Source organism: Castanea sativa, chromosome 5, assembly GCF_040712315.1.
Source record: "Castanea sativa cultivar Marrone di Chiusa Pesio chromosome 5, ASM4071231v1".
In the NCBI taxonomy this organism is placed as follows: Eukaryota; Viridiplantae; Streptophyta; class Magnoliopsida; order Fagales; family Fagaceae; genus Castanea; species Castanea sativa.
The window spans coordinates 66,901,090-66,919,936 of record NC_134017.1 but is presented as its reverse complement, the minus strand read 5'-3'; the positions used below and the strand labels follow the sequence as shown (position 1 = coordinate 66,919,936).

The following is an 18,847-nucleotide window of genomic DNA, read 5'->3' as shown; positions in this document are numbered from 1 at the left end:
TTGTGGTCAAATCGTACATTCGTACATGATGGTTAGAGTTATATTGCTTATTAATTTGTATTCCATGATGGTTGCAATTGACAAAATTATATGTTTTTAACCAAATTAGATAATAATATGTTATACAGAGATCCATTAACTACCTTAAGTAGATTTGAATAGCGATTTAAATGAAACACATAAAAATATCAATTATTTGTTCACTAATAATACTTAATGCATAGTTTTCCTCTGTGTGTGTGTGTAGACACACACACACACACATATATGTGTGTGTGTAGATTTATATTTATGTTTATTTTTGTATTTTTATTGACATTTATGTTTATAACCATGTGTGTCCTTGTGGGTGTATGTATATAAAGGGTATGAAATAAAATTGTGAACTTGTTTTTATATAATTGGATAAGCAAAAGTGAAACCAATATAGCATTATAAAAAGTAGTCATTATTATTTTTTTTTTTTTGAGAAACATGTAACCTTTGAGTTGAATAATTAAATCCGAGATGTAAAATGCCAATGTTTATCTATTACCTAAAATTCAATTAAAATAGATTAGATTTGGCTCAGTTGAATATGGATAGCCCTTGCAAGTATTTCATTTGAGCGAAAAAAAGAAGAAGAGAAGAGCTTGTTAGGTTAAATGGTTGGCTTAAGCAAAAATTTGGACAAAAGACCATGCGTATGTTGAAAAGTCGTTAGGACACCTTGGGTAAAGATAACATGAATAATTAAAAATGGTTAAAATAAATTAATTCTCAAAAGTACCTTGCGTTTAAAAGACATCCAAATTTTCTTGTGGGAGATTTACAATTCATTTCTTATTAAGCAGATGATCAAAAATTATGAGCAGGAATTTAAATGCAAGAATGTAAATGGTAAAAGATTATGCCAATAATTTAAGCAAAATTTGGTTTGACTCTTTTGTTTGTTTGTTTTTTTTTTATTTTATTTGTTTATTTATTTTTTTTTATCACAATTCCATTTATATCTTTCATTAATTTGGGCCTGGTTTTGGTGGCATTTTATTTTGGTTTCAACTAACCTTCATATCATGAATGTCTTTATGATGATCTCTTATGCTTTTGCATTCTCTGGATCCTAGTTAGTTTATAGGCATAACATACATAAAATCTATTTGCATACGTGCGTAACAATGTAAATGACTTGTGTTTAACATTTGCTTTCCAAAGTAATGGAAAAAAATGCATTTTCTTAAATTTAAAGGATCAATTGCTATGAAAATTGAGATACATAAGTATAACATAGTAAAATGCATTGTTTACATGTTAGTTGTGTTTGTGCATACCAGACGTTTGATCAAATGCCCAAATGACATTTTGGTGTTGTTTTGGACTCCAATGAGTACCAAACTTTGGGGATTACCATGATTTTGCATGTTTATTGTGTTTTGATCACTGGTTGTGTGTTTTACACACTTTGACTTAAATGTGCTTTGTCATGCCTTGATCATGCATCACATATGCACACCACATGCACACTTAATGCACACACTTGTTCACTTGTCATGTTTTGCATATCACTCATGCTAGATAAGTATTGTTACATGTTTAACACTTATAACATGATCTTGTGATAGTGTTTATGTTCTTTTTAGGACTTTGTGGTTGTTTTATGAACTAACTTGGTGCTAATCAAGTTTGTGTTCTTGTTTTGTGTTTTGTACTTGTCTCTTTGTGTTTGTGTTTGTTTTTGCAGATGTCTTCATTAAGCAAGCGGCCTCAAAGAAGTCATTGAAGCGCCCATGCATTGATTCAGAAAATTTTCACACTATTGAGGCAGACTTGGCCTAACCCGACTTCTACAAGAAGGCCCCGATCATCATGGAAAGGGTGGTAAATATGGAGACCCTTGAAAACACTTTCATTCCGGAAGTGTTCAAAGAGAGGACATGGACAAAGTTCTTGAACCTTAGTGGGAATGTCTTTGCCAAAACCATAAGGGAATTCTTTGCAAATGCCCTTGTGGAAGGGGAGCGCATAAATTGTTGGGTGAGGCAGAGAGAATTTCTGTCACAAGGGAATCTATCTAAGAGGTATTGGAAGTTCATCCATCGTCTCAAAAATCCTTTATCCAAGAGGACATTGGCCTATATAATGCTCCACAACCTCTACCCGGTGAAGAACTTAACCATATTGTTCGGACCAAGAACTGTTTTTCTGTATGATCTCTTCATATATAAGGAGATCAACATATGTAGTCACATCTACTACCTCTTCATCAAATGCATCACTAAGAGGAATTTGAGAATACTCTTGCCATTTCCAAGTCTCATCATGGTTCTTATTGCAAGAACAAGGCTAAAGTTTCCGAGTGGTCTTACTATGGTGACAAGGGACTATCCGATTAGTACTTAAACAATGACCCGAAGCAAAGCCCATATCACCGGACCAACTAGTAGTATTTCTCAAATTCCAAGGGACGATGTTGAAGGAGAAGGTGGGGACACAAAGGAAGAGATAGGCAGGTTCACATTGGCCTTGGAGGGCTCCATACAACCTTCTTCCCAAGCACGTGCACGTGCACCCGATTGCCTTAATCGTCTCATTGCACAAGTTGAGCAAATGTATGGTATGTTAGAATCATATGTGCAAAACACCACAGATCAATTTACCTACAATGAAGGCCAGATCATTGCAATCTCATCTCAAATTGATGACATGATGATGGAGCAGCAGCAGCAGCAGTAAGAGGGTTCCGAATCAGAATCCGAAGAGTTCTAGCCTCATTGGCCATTCCTATCAAAAAAGGGGGAGAACTTTGAGGGGGAGTTATACAGTTTGAGGGGGAGCATAGCGTAGCATATCATAGATATTGGTTTATTTTGGTGGTGGTTTAGTAGTTTACTTTTGTTTTAGTAGTCTACTTTCATTTACCTTTGTAGTTTTTATAACTTATGGATATTTACATTACTTTCTTTTAAAGCTTTAAACTATTTTAGTTTAAAACTTCAGTTTATCTTTAGTACTTTGTTTATGTATCCTTGCTTTGTAGCTTTTTAAGCACTTTTAGATTTTGTATTCATTATCTTTAGTACTCCATACTTGTGCTTTTGTTGGATCTTGCATCCTTGATGCAAATACTTTAGTGTTTTGCATTGGTTGTGTTTTGGACATGCAATTGATTTTTACGTTGCTCTTAATTGCATTGTGTGTCCGAATGATCATTTACTAGTTAATTGATTTTTGATCAAGTTATGCTTCATAATTTATATCTTGTTAAATACCTTGATAGCATTTTACTTGTTCCTATACATATCTTGTATTCAACTTGTAATAAGGTTAATGAAAGTTTTGTTTGTGTGCGAGTGTTTCATGATACAGGTGTATACGGTGCAAGTGCTTCATAGATTATAGAATTAGGTGTGAGTGAGTTTTACCATTGTTCTCAAACTCAGATTTAAGTCTAGAGTTTGTTTTAGGGGTTTTGTCATGAAATAGCCAAAGGGGGAGATTGTAAAGTTGTTATTTACAATTATTTTGTATTGGCTTTAATTCCGTGCCAAATTTGACTGTAATTCTTTTCAATAATTTTTACCCTGTATTTTATATAGGATTTTATTGTAAGGGTTGTATGTGAGAGAGAGTGTGAAGACTCAAGTTCTTATTGAAGACCAAATGGATTTCGCAAGAAGAATCATAAGAAGCTATCCCGCGAAGTGAGCCACGTGCAGAGCACATGATTGGAATGCGAAGAGTCATTACAGCTGGTTTTTGCGAGTAATTTGCAAGTAAGGCCTTCCTGCGAAATACCCGCAAAACATTCAGTTTTGTTATTTTGTCATATGTGCTCCACCATGTCTTCACCCACACTATTTATACCCCCATTACCCACATAATGTAATGAGTGCTTTTCAGAGAGAAAACCTTAGATATTACCCTTAAGAGTTAAGAGCCCAAACACTTACCACACCCAATTTAAGTGTAAAGTGAAGTTTTGGTGCTGTTAGGAAGCATTGGTAGAAGCCAAGCATTGATAGATGCAATCGGGTTGAATTGCATGATCCGAGAAAGTTAGAGAAGACAAGGCTTCGTCAAGTCAGTTGGTAGCAGGAACTTGGAGGGCTCAAGCACATGGGGTAGACTAGGCATAGAGGGTCTTTTGTTATTCTTGTACTCTAACTTATTCTCTAGTGGATCGATTTACCGCTTAGAGGGCGGCAGAGAGGTTTTTCACTGAGTTCTTCGGTTTCCTCTTCGATAATACGTCTTGATGTTATCTTGTGTTTGCATCCTTCTTCCCTACTCTTTTAGCTTTCATTTTATTGTTGATATTTGTTGAATATGGCTTAGAATAGTTTTATCATTTGTTCACTAGCATTTACTCTTATTCTGCACTTAGTTTAAATTTTAGAGTAAAAGCAACCGAGCCGTAACTTATATTTGAGGGTCTAAACAAGCTCTTATGTATTCATACAAATTCGAGCTTTCAAGTTATGTAGCACAATTTTGGAACTTAAGTGCGCTAACCTTGAGTTCAGAGCATTATGGCAAAAATGTGTTAAATAAATAAAAAAAGTTTCAAGATAAGTCAATCTAGAGCTTAGAACTAGAGTTCAGTAAACTCGATTTTCACTTAGAACTCAAGCTTAGCAAATTCAAGTTATAAAAATGTGGTATATAACTAATGTAAGGACACGATTTGCTCCACAATCCAAATGGATGGTTAATGGCCCAATGAGCCCAAAACAATAAATTTGTTAGAAAGTGGGCTTGAAACTGAACTTTCAAGGAGTTCGGTGGATAATGATCACAATAGGTTAGTTTTACTAGAAAGAATAAAACAAATAATTCTGAACAAGAAAAGTTCTCCTCAGTCAAGTCCGAGGAAGATCTGTTCTTATATATTTCTCTTAGACTTATACAAAAATTATAGTTCCTGGGTATATAATGATTTCTCTCTAGTTTTTCTAATCGATCCCTTTGTAATGGGGTTTATTCCTATTATACTCATTTCCTTCTTTCATCTCAGCCCTCCACGTGTAGATCAGATTGGTAATTTTGATACTTGTTCCATTAGCACCTTCCTGAAATTTTTGTGGGTAGCTGTAAGGATGAAAGTTACTGTTCAGGTATCACTTCCACATTAATGCGGCCAGAGGGTTAAATGCAGAGTATTCAATGCGGTGGTAGCAACTTTCTTCCCAGATATTTCTCAATTCTCTGTTGACTCATTTCTTTTCGATGCTTATCATTCCAAGCACAATTGCTTGCTGCCTAGTACTTGATGGGTGATTGGCTTCCAAGCCTCCATCTTGCTGGCTAAGGAGTTATTGTTCCTCTGACAACGTCTCCCGCTCATCATGGCTTGATCTCTTCTTTGACCCAATATCTATTTGCCTTCATTTGTACTAATCTGTCCTTAGGTTATTTGATGTCCTCAGGTGCGGCCCACGGCCCAATACCTATATCTGAGTCTTTTATCCCTACAACTAAATAAGTTTGGATGGATGTTTTTTAGTAAAACAAATTTGCCAAAACGGAATATTAGGTAAAAAAACCCCTTTTTCTGTGATCAATTTTTTACCGTTTTAATTCGAAAAGGAAAATGTTTATGTACATTTTGTTCCATTTCATAATGAAAAAAAAAAAAAAATTTAAAAGTTACTCCTATTAAAAAGTTCTGAACAATTTATTGAAAACTGAAGCAGATTTAAACTCTAACAAAAAATTAAAAATTTGAAACAAATATTATCTAGATATCATATGAGGTATCTTAGGCTTTGTATTATTTGTTTTTCCAAATATTATGTTTTTGTAAAAAAGAAAAAAAAATTATTGAAAAGCTTAGTCCAAACTTTTCTAGTTATATAACACATTTTTGGAACTTGAACTCGCCAACCTTGAATTTCAAGCATTATGGAAAAAATTTGCTACCCTTCTCACACTTTTATAGACATTTATACTTGTGGCGTGACCATTACACATGGTTTAATATGTTATACTGGTTCCAGTTAGTTCAACTAATAAAGTTTCTGATGGTTAAATAAGAGATCTGGAATTTAATCTCTGTCTACATTAAAAAATAATTAGTGTCTTAGCCTAAAGATAAAGAATTATCATTAAGAACGAGAGTCATTATTGTGTCGAAGTTTTATAATTTTATTATTATTATTAGAGAATAATTTTATTATTCGTTAACCTATGGAATAGAGGTCTCACTACTCACTATAGTATGTTTTTTTAGGCGAAAATGCACTTTTGGTCCCTACATTTTGGGTCAATTCCCATTTTGGTCCCAAAATTGATTTCTTTGCTAATGTCATCCCTAAAAAAAGAAAATCGTTTTTAAAATGGTCCTTTCCGTCAGGCTAGAAACGGAGAAATCCTACGTGGCTAACGGAATGTCCTGTTTGCTGACGTGGTGCTGACGTGGCTATTTAAATATTATTAAAAAAGATTATTTGGCATATTTAAATGCCATGTCAGCATTTTAATTTTTTTAAATAAAGCCACGTCAGAAAATTTATATAAAACAGAAATTAAATTTAAAAAAAAACCTTAAATCTAATTTAATTAAAAAAACTTTTTTATAAAAAAAAAAAAAAAAAAAAAGGTGTTCTTCGTGTTCTTCCCCATCAAACCCAGGAAGAACTCAAACCCACATTCCCAGAAAACAAACCCAGCAACCAAACAACAAACACATACCCAGAAACAAAATCAGACACATACACTCTCTCTCTCTCTCTCAAACCCACGAACACATCTTTGTTAAACCTTATCAACTCGTCCTCGTTGTTGAATTTTGGTTGCTCGCGTAGTCCACGCGTCAAGGTCTCGATGCTCTCGCGGTCGATCCAGGCTTGAATTTCGGACTCAATGGAAGCCGCGACTCGGGAGATGGAGTGAGTCGAGACTCGGCGAGTCAAGAACGATTGGATGCTGTGGTGGCGGCGTGAATTCTTGAGGGTCTCGAGGAGGGCTTTGAGGTTGGAAAGGTGTTGAGAGAGGGTAGAGAGATTTGGGTCTCTGGAGAGAAGCGCGTCGGACTCGGTTTCAAGCTCCAGGAGAGCGTTAATGGCGGAGGACGAGTTAAGCTCGTCCGAGTTGGGGCTCGGGTGGGCTTGTAACTCGTGCGAGGCTTGTTTTAGAGCTTCTAGCACTCTGAGAACTCGTGGGCTGTCGTCTTTTGATGATGAATCTTCCATGGTTGATTGAGTTTGAGAGAGAGAGAGAGAGAGAGAGAGAGAGAGAGAGAGAGAGAGAGAGAGAGAGAGAGAGAGTGTATGTGTCTGATTTTGTTGAAAGAGTTCTACTAGGAATTAAATTAGATCTCCCTTTTTTTTTTTTCCATTAAGCATTATTAAATACTAATGATTTTGTTTTCTGGGAATGTGGGTTTGAGTTCTTCCTGGGTTTGATGGGGAAGAACACGAAGAACACCTTTTTTTTTTTTTTTTTTTAGAAACAAGTTTTTTTAATTAAATTAGATTTAAGGTTTTTTTTTAAATTTAATTTCTGTTTTATATAAATTTTCTGACGTGGCTTTATTTAAAAAAATTAAAATGCTGACATGGCATTTAAATATGCCAAATAATCTTTTTTAATAATATTTAAATAACACGTCAAACGTCAAGAACAGACATTCATTCACGTAGGATTTCTCCGTTTCTAGCCTGACGGAAAGGACCATTTTAAAAACGATTTTCTTTTTTTAGGGATGACATTAGCAAAGAAATCAATTTTGGGACCAAAATGGGAATTGACCCAAAATGTACGGACCAAAAGTGCATTTTCGCCGTTTTTTTAATTATTGTGTCTTTAAACAAAAAAAAGAAAAGGTCACTACTCACTAGGGCCTAAAGGGTCTCAACAAAAATTGCTTTTTCAAAAAGTTTTATCTTTCTGACAATAATTCTGTCTATTACTTGTTGAGAGCATCTCTTCCGCAAAAGGTAACACAACACAACACAACACAACAATGCAATACTAAGTGCTACTGAGTCACTCACCGACTAATGGCAGAGCAGACCGGTAGAGCCGGACCAAACCGGGCCGTTGGCAACGAAGAGAACCGTCTAAGATACGCCGTTGACGCTGGACTCTTATCCGGCGCACACCCCCACGACGAAGATTCCAATGAACCCCCAAGTTCTGACTCGGAGAGCACCGACTCGGCCACTGAGTCGACTCGGTTCACCGGTCTGGCTGCTAGCTTTCGAGTCTTCTCTGAGTCTCTGCTGAGGATGGAACGAGCCCAGTTGGAGATGGCCAAGGCGCGGGAGGCCTCGCGGTTGGAAGCGGAGAAGCGGCGAGTTGAGTCGGAGGCCGAGTTGACTCGGATGCTGCTCCAGACTCAGTTGCAGATCGCCTCGTTTGCCTCGTCGAGGCAGAGCCCCAGTCGGAAGAGGAAGCGAGTCGAAGAAGGCGACTCGGCTTTAATTTCCGAAAGGTAATGAAAATCATATGCATACTGAACGCATGACTCGACCGAGTTACTGGTTTATTTGAGTCACTCACTGAGTTTGCGATTTTTTGTTAACTATTGTTGCAGGGAAGGAGCTTTGCTGTTCAGTTTAATCCAGTGCAATTTGCTCTTTTGAAGTTCACTCATTATTGCTCTAATTTTATCGCCTGGAAATGTTATGTAATGTTTTTTTTTTTTTTAAATAAAAAATAAATAAATTGTGTTTTTATTTATTTAAAATAAGTAAATGAATTATGTCATTAGAGTTACTCCATGTTAAAGATAAATTATGTGATAATTGAGAAATAATAAATACAATTTACCCTCCATCTTATATAAAAAAGAAAAAAAAAATTACCCTCCATTTCCATTTCAATTGGTTTTTATTTCCTGTAGTTATAAGAGTGTATATGAAATTATATCATTTAAAATTTAAAATTAAGTGTTAATATATACTTTTAGATTTATATTATTTACTTTGAATCAAGAAATGAATTCATTTCAAATAAATTTATTTCTACTTTCTTGATGTATTCTTGCAATGGTTATTCTGAACAAAACTTCAGACAACCCAATTTTAACAAATAGAGAAATACTCCCCATAAGCTTCTCTTCCATTTAATTGAAAATAAACTAACAATCTGAGAAATGGGTTTTCGATTATGAGCAAGAAGAAAATCTAGAGGGAGTGAGAGAGGGAGGTCAACTGTTTGCTTTTGATGGAGATTTGAGAGCCATGGCCGTGAAATTTATGCTAGAAATGAGCAAGTTTCACTTTGTAAATATAATGGTTTTTGATCTCTGCAATATGAGGGCTCTGTATTGATCCTCTTAGGTAGTGAAGGAATGGGCTTTGGTGAATTTGCTTTCGATGTTATCAAGCTTCCCAATTCTGGTTCATCTGTTCTATGAACCTATCACCTTAATTTTTTTATTGTTTGGATGTAAGGAAGTGATGTCTCAATTTTTAGCCAAACTATTTCATTTCTAGTACATGAGATGCTGAAAATCCCATAGACCAATAGTGTAGTTGATTGAACTTGAGACTCTTAAGTTTATGTTCCGCCACACAGGCTAATGAGTCTGCCACTTAGGTCCCCTCTTGGGGATTTATCAGTTATTACCTTAGTTCATATGATTAGAAATAGCAAAAAGTGGGGAGAATAGAGAGGATCATAGAATTGAAAGGAGACATGGAAACCTGGATCCATCGACTCCAAATGTACATAAGTATGAACCCCTCAAATTCACGAAAAATCTTATTAATTGGACACTTTAAGAGAGATCAAGAAAAAAAGGGGGGAAAACATTTTCTCCTAGGTAGTTCACAATTCTTTCAATTTTCTGGTAAACACCTCACATTTCGCGCTCAATTAATTTGACCCACTTATATATATATATATATATATATATATATATAGTAATGAATCCAATAGATTTCTCCAATATACCCAGCTCAAATTTGTGAGTAATTCTAAATTGCTTCAATTGGTAGCTCAGGAAAGTATGAAAAGAAGCATTATCAATCATCTAAATTCAAATAAAATGATGCATACAAAATATATTAACAAAGTTGTGAAAGTAAAGTACGTGGGTTCTAGTTAGCTCAATTGGTAAAGACTTTGATGGTTGAAAACTTGAAAAGGAATTTCTTCAAAGCTGGAAAAGATCAAGATAACATGATGCATCTAAAATATATAACATAATCTTACTAAAGGGTAAAATTCGATTGCATTGGACAACTCTTAAAATTTAAACTATTTTAAGTCACAACCCTGCAGAATTTAATTCACCAATAAAAAAAAATCAATTTAAGTACTGGGAGTTTTGGGATCATGCACAATCGATTGTGGTGAGCATGAACTGAGTTGTTTATCAGATTCTGAGTTTCCAGAAGCAACTTCGAGCTCTACATACTCTGCAACAACCTCTGGCACCTGATTTATCAATCGTTCCTGCTCAGAAGGCTTTTGGAGCAATGCTCTTTGATCTAGATATTGAGATAATGTATAACACAAAGCAGGTTAAGGTCCACGCCATCTGCTGAGAAGCACATGGACAAATAAACAAAAAAGAATGCACCTACACAAGCCAGCAAATGGGTGGAAATGATGCATGAACACATTAGATTAACTCGTTAAAATGACTGCTCAAGTATAAAGATGGGATGAAGTTGGTGAAAGAAAAATAATGGTAATTTATGCATTACATTATAAATCTAGCTTCTTTGGAGATACTTTAATGATTTTTTAATCCCAAGATAAATTACCCTTTTGTGCTGTTGAGTATTTAGAGGAATAAAAATCTGATATAAGCATTCATTACTTGGAATATGTTAGCAGTCCTGATTCAAATAACAAATCATACACCATGAAAGGATATTCTTTTCGCAGGCCCTTCTCATTTGAATAATCAATGCGGTTTTGTAATTGAACCAGCTCTCTCTCAATCCACTACAAAAATTGTGCATCAAATGCAAAAAAGGATCAGAAAATGAAGACAAAGCAGTAGATCAAATTGTTTAATAAAATTAGATGACACCAAAGTAAAAAAAAGAAGAAGTGCATATATGAAAATGATACAATATTTTAGGCACCATTAACAGAGTTATAAAAATGAAACATTGAATATTGCATTCGATAAAATATAGATGAGAAAGCTATCTTTATCATCATGATATTTGTAAGCATGTTCATTCAAAAGTTATTGATTATTATATGTGTGTGTGTGTATATAGACATATATCATTTGATGATACTACTACTACTACTAGCTTTAAATCACATACATGCTTCATTATATCCGCACGCAGACTTTTGGCCTTCTGTTCTAGCTCCACCTGTCAAACAATGTATTCTGGTTCAGGTTTTGATTCTCCATATTAATCATTAAACTATAGAATGCAAACAAACAAAGAAACTGGGTCAATATCTGACAATCATCTAACAACTGAAAAGTGAAATCCTTATTTTCTCACAAACATATTTTATAAAGAACTTACAGAGTTGAAAGAGCTTTCTAGGTTATGTCAAGAAGTGCACAAGCCTCCATGGTGAACCAATAAAAAGAACATGAAAATTCATTATTTCAATGTTTATTAAGAACTACTTAGAGAGAAATCCAACCGCAAGTTTGCCAACTTTCTATCAACAGTCTGGACTGACAAGTTACAACAGAAGGACCTAGATGATGGAATCTTCAAAAATTACATATATCAATGATTCACGCAAACATAATTAAAGGTTACTTCTTTTTTTCTTTTTCTTTTTTAAAACATTGTCATAGGATTAGAATTTACTTTAATCCTTGGGATGAATTTCTGGTGCAGAGTTCTTACAAATGATCAAATGTTTGCTCACAATAATAATCATATGACAATCATAACAGCAAAATTTCAGGAGATTATTACCACAAAAGGCAGTCTGAGAATTGAAAGGCATCCCACAACTTCTAAGATTGTTTGACAAGCTCCAAGAAGTCATCTAGTCCTGGAATTTATTTATTTATTTATTTTGTTTATTTATCTGCTTAGTAATTAATTCTTGCATGACTTAATACCAGCATATATGTTTTTGAGATCAGTGTAAATATCTACCTTCTTTACTTTATACATTCTGCAACCAGTGCTACTGCTTTCCCATAATCTAGGTGATGGTTTCACACAGTTAAGATACATGAAAAGCGTGTAATTATCTAAGTATACCTAGGTAATTGCTTCACGCAACAAATGAACATGAATAATATGCAATTATCTAAGTAAATTTTTAAACAGACATGCAATGGAAATGAAGAGAATTTCCACAGGATGATGGGATGTTCAAGTTGAGGTGACAAGATGGTAAAGATAGTTTACCAAATTCCTACCAATTTATAGCTTACTTTTTTTGATAGATAATTTGTAGCCTTATTTCTGAAGATCTTTTTACAGAATATAGTTGAAGAATTTAGTTCAGATAAAAAAATGGGTGGTTCTTTTAGTTTAGAAAAAGAGATTTCAATGCCGGAAAAAATTTGACGTCTAATTAAATTAGCTAGAAAACTTTTCTTGAGAGAACAAAGATAACTTTTCATTGCTTTTTCTTCTCAAAAACATGTCCTGCCATGGCATAGTTTTCAGATAGGCACCATATGGATTTTCGGTCTTTTCTGTAAATGTAATTGTGTTCAAATCTAAAACTTTAAAATTCATCTCATTGTAGAATAATCATGCATAGGATTGTTTGTCCTTTGCTGTTCTAAAAAAAATATCCCTGAGAAAATCATTTTTTGGTAATTTATTATATATATATATTTTATTTTCTTTCTTAAAAAAAAAAAAAACTTTTGCCAGATAAGAAACTTTGAAAAGAGTACTTACTAAAAACAACATAAATGAGAGATAACTGCTTATGAATGAGAGAACATACAACAGTCAGTTTTTTGTGCATGCCGTTTTTTACTTTTTGCTGCAAATCCTCCAATTCCTCCTGCAAACAGCACTACACAATTAGCAACACAATGTTGTGGAGGGTATTTCTGATCAACTGAACATACTCCAAACTTACTACTCCAATTTTGCGCTAGAAACAACTGTTCAATGGAAATTTTTTTACAATGGCTGTTCCTAATTTATTCTTAGGAGTTATGACTTGTACCAGAAAAATAATTGATTCAGCCGATTTTAAATCAATCAATATTTAAAAAAAAAACATTTGCTTCATTTAAAATGAGAAAGTTTCCAAGCAATTTAGTTACCTTGGTGAAGTCAGAATCAGACAGCAGGGAAATGCGAATGTCCATTGGCACACTGGAAGCTTGCAGGAGAATTTCACTGTTGATTTTACCAGCTGATGAGGTTTCTTTCACGCCTGAGACCGTAAAAAAAAAAGGAGGGAGAATATATATTATAAAAGAAAATAAATCAATCATTAGTTATTGAAGATCACGGTTAACGTTTAGTTTAACAGACTATCATATTAAAGAAACCAGACGATTCAAACAAGAGACCAAGCTTATCTTATCTGAAATATTAACACAATGCTAGCAGATCACTTTGCTTTGTAACAATTACCTACAACTTGGGCAAGCTGGTGAGAATTTTTCTGCAAATAATCCATGCGGTCATTTTTTACTTTCACAAGACTCCCCACTATTTTTCCACTAAAGCTATCGCGGTCCTTCAATAACACCTCCACTAAGCTCCTCCGTAAGTATAAAAGCTTTATGTTTTCAGTAATTATGGAGGCATAGCCAGTTTTTTGGAAAATTCTTTCAACTTCCTCTGACGGAGATTTATCTGAGCTCAACATTGTCTTCTTCTTAGACGGTAGCCTGATATTTTCATTTTTGACTCTGGAATTGGTTTTGTCTTCATGCTCAATTTCATCCTCCTCTGACTGCACCAAGTTCTCAGCAAAATGTACATCCAAAAGATTATATATACGGTTCTTAGAAACTGATTTCTTTCCAAAAAGAGAATGCAACCTTTCATCACAAAGGACCTTCTTCTTCTTTAATGGGTCTAGAAGTTTGTTTTCTTGAATGTATTCAAAAATGAGACGATCAACCTCGAATTGTGTTAACTGTCTGGTTATATCTTGACCCAGGGATTGGAGAAATTCAATGAGAGGTTTTGATCCCCATCCCATGAACACTTGCGCCTTGGACTTCCTCCGCTTGCACAAAGGTCTATATTGTTCCATATCATCCAAATCACACTCAAATCTTATCAGTTCATCTTCATTTTCACTGTTCTTCATCTTGGCTTTTGTATTATTGACATCATCCAAAGTCAGGCCTTCTTCATCCTTTACGATATCCCAATATTCCTTGAACAGCCCCTCATAGGTATCTCTGTTATTAAAGTCTACCTTACCCTGAAAAATCAACAACCATACAACCAAGGAAGAAACAAAAAATAGACGTAAATAAATGCTCCATTGAGAATAAAAAGTAATTTTCCAGAAACAGAAAAACAAATTCAATCAACTCTCTTTAGTGATTATGCCAATGATTTCGTCATTTTTTATGTAAATGTGAATCCTTAGCTCAATTGTCTGATAAAAGATGACGCAATGAAGAGCAGAGATAATAGAGGCTGCTTAAAATCCAACTTCTCTCTCTTAGACATGCACACAAATTTGAGATTTTTTTTTTTTGGGCAAGTTACACAAGCACCTTGTGGATCTTGAACCCATGACCTCCATCTCATCATTAAGGAGGAAGTGCCATTTGACCTAGAGCTCACTGGCCAGTGGCTTCACGCTAATTTGAGATCTTAGCACCCCATTTTGGTAAACTTCTAAAAAGTTGACTGCAGTCATAATCTCTACAGAGTTTCATCAGCCCAAAACCCTATTTGGGTAATGAAAAGGATGTAGCAGAGGGGAAACCTATATATTTCATATTAAGCTTGTAGGATTGCATCACATACCCCATCAGAATCGTACTCCACGTTTTCTTCTGCACATAGAACAAGCTTCAAACACTCTCTGCAGAATCCCTTCTTCCCACGAGTTGGTGCAAACTCAGCAGCATTCATGCAGCACTCACATATGGCATAAGGACAGCAAAAGCACTGAAACTTTGGAGATTTATGGCATATTGAGCAATAGTGCCAATCTGACATGTAAAGCTTATCATTTAATAATTTTGCAAAGCAAGCATGTGATTGAAAATGTGATGAGGCAAAATTCCAGTGTGATAAAAAAACTATTAAGTAGGAATTCAGTGCAAAATAGGAAGTTTCAACATATATTGAAGTCCTATCAGTAGGATCAGTTAAAACATGTTAAACTAGTTGTAGTATAAATAGTACTGAGAAATTTTTTTATACTAATTTCTTGTGAGGTGATAATTCACACATACACACACTACATTTATAAAATAAGTAAATAATATAAAAAATAAAATAAAATTGTTAGAACAGAGAGCTTTTAATAGTTGATTTTAAAAAAAATATTGGAATAAAAAAGTGTAACATAGGAGAATCAGAATCATTTATTAAGATTGGAATGATCTTAGAAGATAGCCAAATGATCGATCATAAGCCTTCATGCATGCTAGATCTACCAAAATCGTGCCATACTTGATAAGCAAATGTTTTGATGGAAAAGACAATACACAATCAAATCCTAACTTATTTATTTAAAAAAATCAAATCAAATTCGAACTTATCAAATTTGAAAAATGTAAATGGCTTACTGCAAGTCCAGCTTTCCCTGCCCTCCAAAAATGAAACTTTCTTTCCCACACATCCAGGATGATAAACTTTTAGACAATCCCTGGAGCCAGCAGATACATGAATAAAATAATGTAGACAACAATCTATGTAGAGCAATTAAAGGATCATTCTGTTTATATGGAATCCCTAAAGAAGCACAAAGAAACACACACACACACATATAGTATTGAATCAAGATTATCATGCTACTTATTAAAAAAAAAAAAATCTACACGATCGTGTTATTTTACTTGATCAGCCCCACTTTTTTCACTCTCACAAAAGCATACCAAAATTTTCACATGTATATTAAACTGTCAAGCTTGTTAGAACCTAGTTGCTGACACATCCAACATGTGCCAAATTTCAAGTTTCTTAAATTTCACCAAACCATATTTGAGAAGCTAATGAACAACAATACAATCAAATGATATGCAAATGGTCCTTTGAGACGTGATGAGTTACTACATTAGCTAAAAGACACATATGCTTCTTTAACATTCAAATTCTGGAATGCATATGTTCAAGTTTCAACAGCAGGAAAACAAAGGGTTCGTCATTAGAAGATATTTTCCATAATTTTAGAATAAACTGTGAACCCCTTGGCACTCTCCAAATTCAACTAATATATTTAGCAAATAAGTACAACATTGCACCAAACCTACAACAATGCCTCAAAGAAAATTCCCAACCTGAGCAAAATCAAACCAAATACAATTGGAAACTCCATTGACATGATACTCATTTATGACCCCTTTACTCTTTACTGAGATGTTCCTCCACAAACATAATACACAACATTGCAGCAAGTAGTTAAGATAACTTACATGCTATGGATACTTGATGGATTATAAGGCAGCAAAGAGCTCTTTCTGATGATGGTATTTTAATTAAAAGAGCAAAGAGCTTAGAAAAATGTAAAACAATACATGATAGTAAAGTGTAATTTAAATAAGATTATAGAGGGACACTAGGGGTGGTGGGGTCATGCATTTGACCTATAAACAAAACCCTTTACAAGGGATCATGGATTCCTACTGACTAGAAAATAAAAAGGGATCAGAGCAAACAAATTTTTCAGTTTAAATGGCCAAGAGGTAATCGGGACTCATGAACTAGCATTTCTATAGTATCATTTTAAGACCATATAATAAATGAGATTCTGCACAGTATCACCATAGGTAATTCACTTGAAGGAAAAAGGGAGACAAAACATCATTCCATGTCTTTACAGGACCAACCACAAAGCAATAAAAAAAAAAAAAAAAAAGTGAAAGGCTGGCTGAGAGGATTGCAGATTTTATTTTATTTTGTCAAAGATGATTAGCCTTTGCAATTTTGATGTTGGTTTATCATATATACATTTACTAATCCTGATTTTGCAATTATATATATACACACACACACACACGTGAAGAATCAAGATTATTTTAATTGATGATCCAGAACCATAACTGACTCCATAGTTTTGAGACCAAGGCATTGCAGTGTAGTTGTATATAAACGTTCGCTAAACAATTATGTTTCTTTTCAAGTAAGAGAGGGTTCTTCTTAACCAAGTAGGTAATTATCTATCTCTACACTCATGTTGAATTTTTATGCTGGTTTCATAAGCTCAGACTGGTCCGTAAAAACTATGAGCAGTAAGTAAATGAAGCACGCAGGGGATCAAAAAAAATCTTAAAAGTATAATATATTTTCTTCTAACCATTCTAATGGCCGTTCTATTTTTTATTTTTTATTTTAAATAAAATCATTATAACAGATTTATTTAAAAAATCAAATAGACATTCCCAGTTTGATTGTCCCATCCATCACTCCATGTATATTATATTTTGGAACATATACAATATATTAGAATCAAGAAATGCAAGAATTGAAAAATATAAGACTCATAATTATAAGGACACAATGAAAAACCAATAAAAGTGGGACATGTGGTGACTGATTTGAGAGATGGTATTAGGTGAAACGGGTGCATGCGTCCATTGTCTCACTAACATATGGAACCCACAAGTGTGAGTCCCACATGTCAGCGAGACAATGCGCCTGTCTCACCTCAGAGTTTTTCCTATACCTCACTTTTCAAAGCACAAGCAAATAAAATTACGCAATTACCCTTAGTCCCAATAAAAACAAAATTCCCAAACAATGAGTTTTTTTTTTTTTCGAGATGTGCCAAACAAAACAATGATTCTGATGTGAGACAAAAAGAAGGAAAAGAAAAAAAAGAAAACAGGTCTTTTCAGTCAACAATAGTACTGCAACAAATAGTTTCTTTTCTTGCTTGATTAAACCCAAAAATGAAAAATTAAAATTAAAAATAAAAAACTGACCCGAGCTCGCAGATAATTAGCTTTCCACCATCTTTGCAAACGAAACACCAATCTTCTGCAACATTCTCTTTATCAATCTCTTCGGCATTGTCACTCTCTTCCTTAATCCTTTTCCTTCTTCTCTCGTACATCATCATCATAATCTCAGACGACCCTTTCTCTTTCTCTTTCTCTTTCTCTTTCTCACTCTCTTCCTTGATCCTTTTCCTTCTTCTCTCGTACCTCTTCATCATCACCATCTTGGACCCACCATCTTTCTCATTCTCTTTGTTAATGCTTAGCCTTCTCGAGCACCTCCTCGTCATCATCTTCTTCTTCTTCCTCTTCAGATTCTCTTACTATCTCTCTCTGTAGGAAGAGAGAAAACAGAGAGAGAAGTCAGAGCTAAGTTTGACGAAATGGGTTTTAATAATTCAGTGCGAGAGTGAACCCAATTGTTTTGAAACTTTAGCCCATGATCCTCGGAGTCACTGATTTATCAAACAGACCAACTTCTTCGAAAACAAGGTTGAGGTCGACTGGGATTCTTCTACCCAATTTAAAAAGTCTACAATAGTGATTGGAATATGGAGTACTAGTATTATTTAACCGCAATTTCTTTGATTTATTTATTTTTAATTAAGTAAAAATACTTTTTATTTAAAGTGAAAACACCTCAGCAAAACGAAACCAAAAAAGAAGAAGGAAAAAGATATATGATAATTCTCAAAAAGGAAAAGGAAAAAGAAAAATAATAATTTTATCATATATATTATTTTTTCTAATCAATTTTATGGATTTGACTTACTTTGAGTAACTTTTTAATTAGATATGTCCTTTGTTTTTAATATACAAGGGTAAATGGTAGTCAATTTTAATCTTAACATTTTATTTAGTTAGTGG

At 34.2% G+C, this 18,847-nt stretch overlaps 2 protein-coding genes across 2 annotated transcripts; one reads left to right on the top strand and one right to left on the bottom strand.

Annotated features, from left to right (window-relative positions):
- Positions 1–7,841: 7,841 nt before the first annotated feature.
- Positions 7,842–8,668, top strand: LOC142634157 (uncharacterized protein At4g22160). The gene is made up of 2 exons (XM_075808445.1): positions 7,842–8,413; positions 8,516–8,668. Exons 1-2 carry the CDS (start codon positions 7,980–7,982, stop codon positions 8,562–8,564), a joined length of 483 nt encoding a protein of 160 aa, XP_075664560.1. The 5' UTR covers positions 7,842–7,979; the 3' UTR covers positions 8,565–8,668.
- Positions 8,669–9,974: 1,306 nt separating this feature from the next.
- On the bottom strand, positions 9,975–18,503 carry LOC142636873 (uncharacterized protein At5g08430-like). The gene is made up of 9 exons (XM_075811162.1): positions 17,966–18,503; positions 15,611–15,690; positions 14,841–15,028; positions 13,479–14,283; positions 13,163–13,275; positions 12,835–12,894; positions 11,217–11,267; positions 10,811–10,881; positions 9,975–10,435 (listed from the first exon to the last, which is right to left on the bottom strand). The coding sequence occupies exons 1-9, from the start codon at positions 18,271–18,273 to the stop codon at positions 10,240–10,242; spliced, it is 1,872 nt and encodes a 623-aa protein (XP_075667277.1). The 5' UTR covers positions 18,274–18,503; the 3' UTR covers positions 9,975–10,239.
- Between the last annotated feature and the right edge of the window lie 344 nt (positions 18,504–18,847).

Coding starts and splice junctions, on each gene's coding strand:
- LOC142634157 (XM_075808445.1), top strand. CDS start 7,980: ATGGCAGAGCAGACCGGTAGAGCCGGACCAAACCGGGCCGTTGGCAAC. Junction 8,414..8,515: donor TCGGCTTTAATTTCCGAAAG/GTAATGAAAATC, acceptor CTATTGTTGCAG/GGAAGGAGCTTTGCTGTTCA.
- LOC142636873 (XM_075811162.1), bottom strand. CDS start 18,273: ATGATGACGAGGAGGTGCTCGAGAAGGCTAAGCATTAACAAAGAGAAT. Junction 14,284..14,840: donor TGGAGTACGATTCTGATGGG/GTATGTGATGCA, acceptor TTGATTTTTCAG/GGTAAGGTAGACTTTAATAA. Junction 11,268..12,834: donor TGCACAAAAAACTGACTGTT/GTATGTTCTCTC, acceptor ATTGTTTGACAG/GTGGAGCTAGAACAGAAGGC.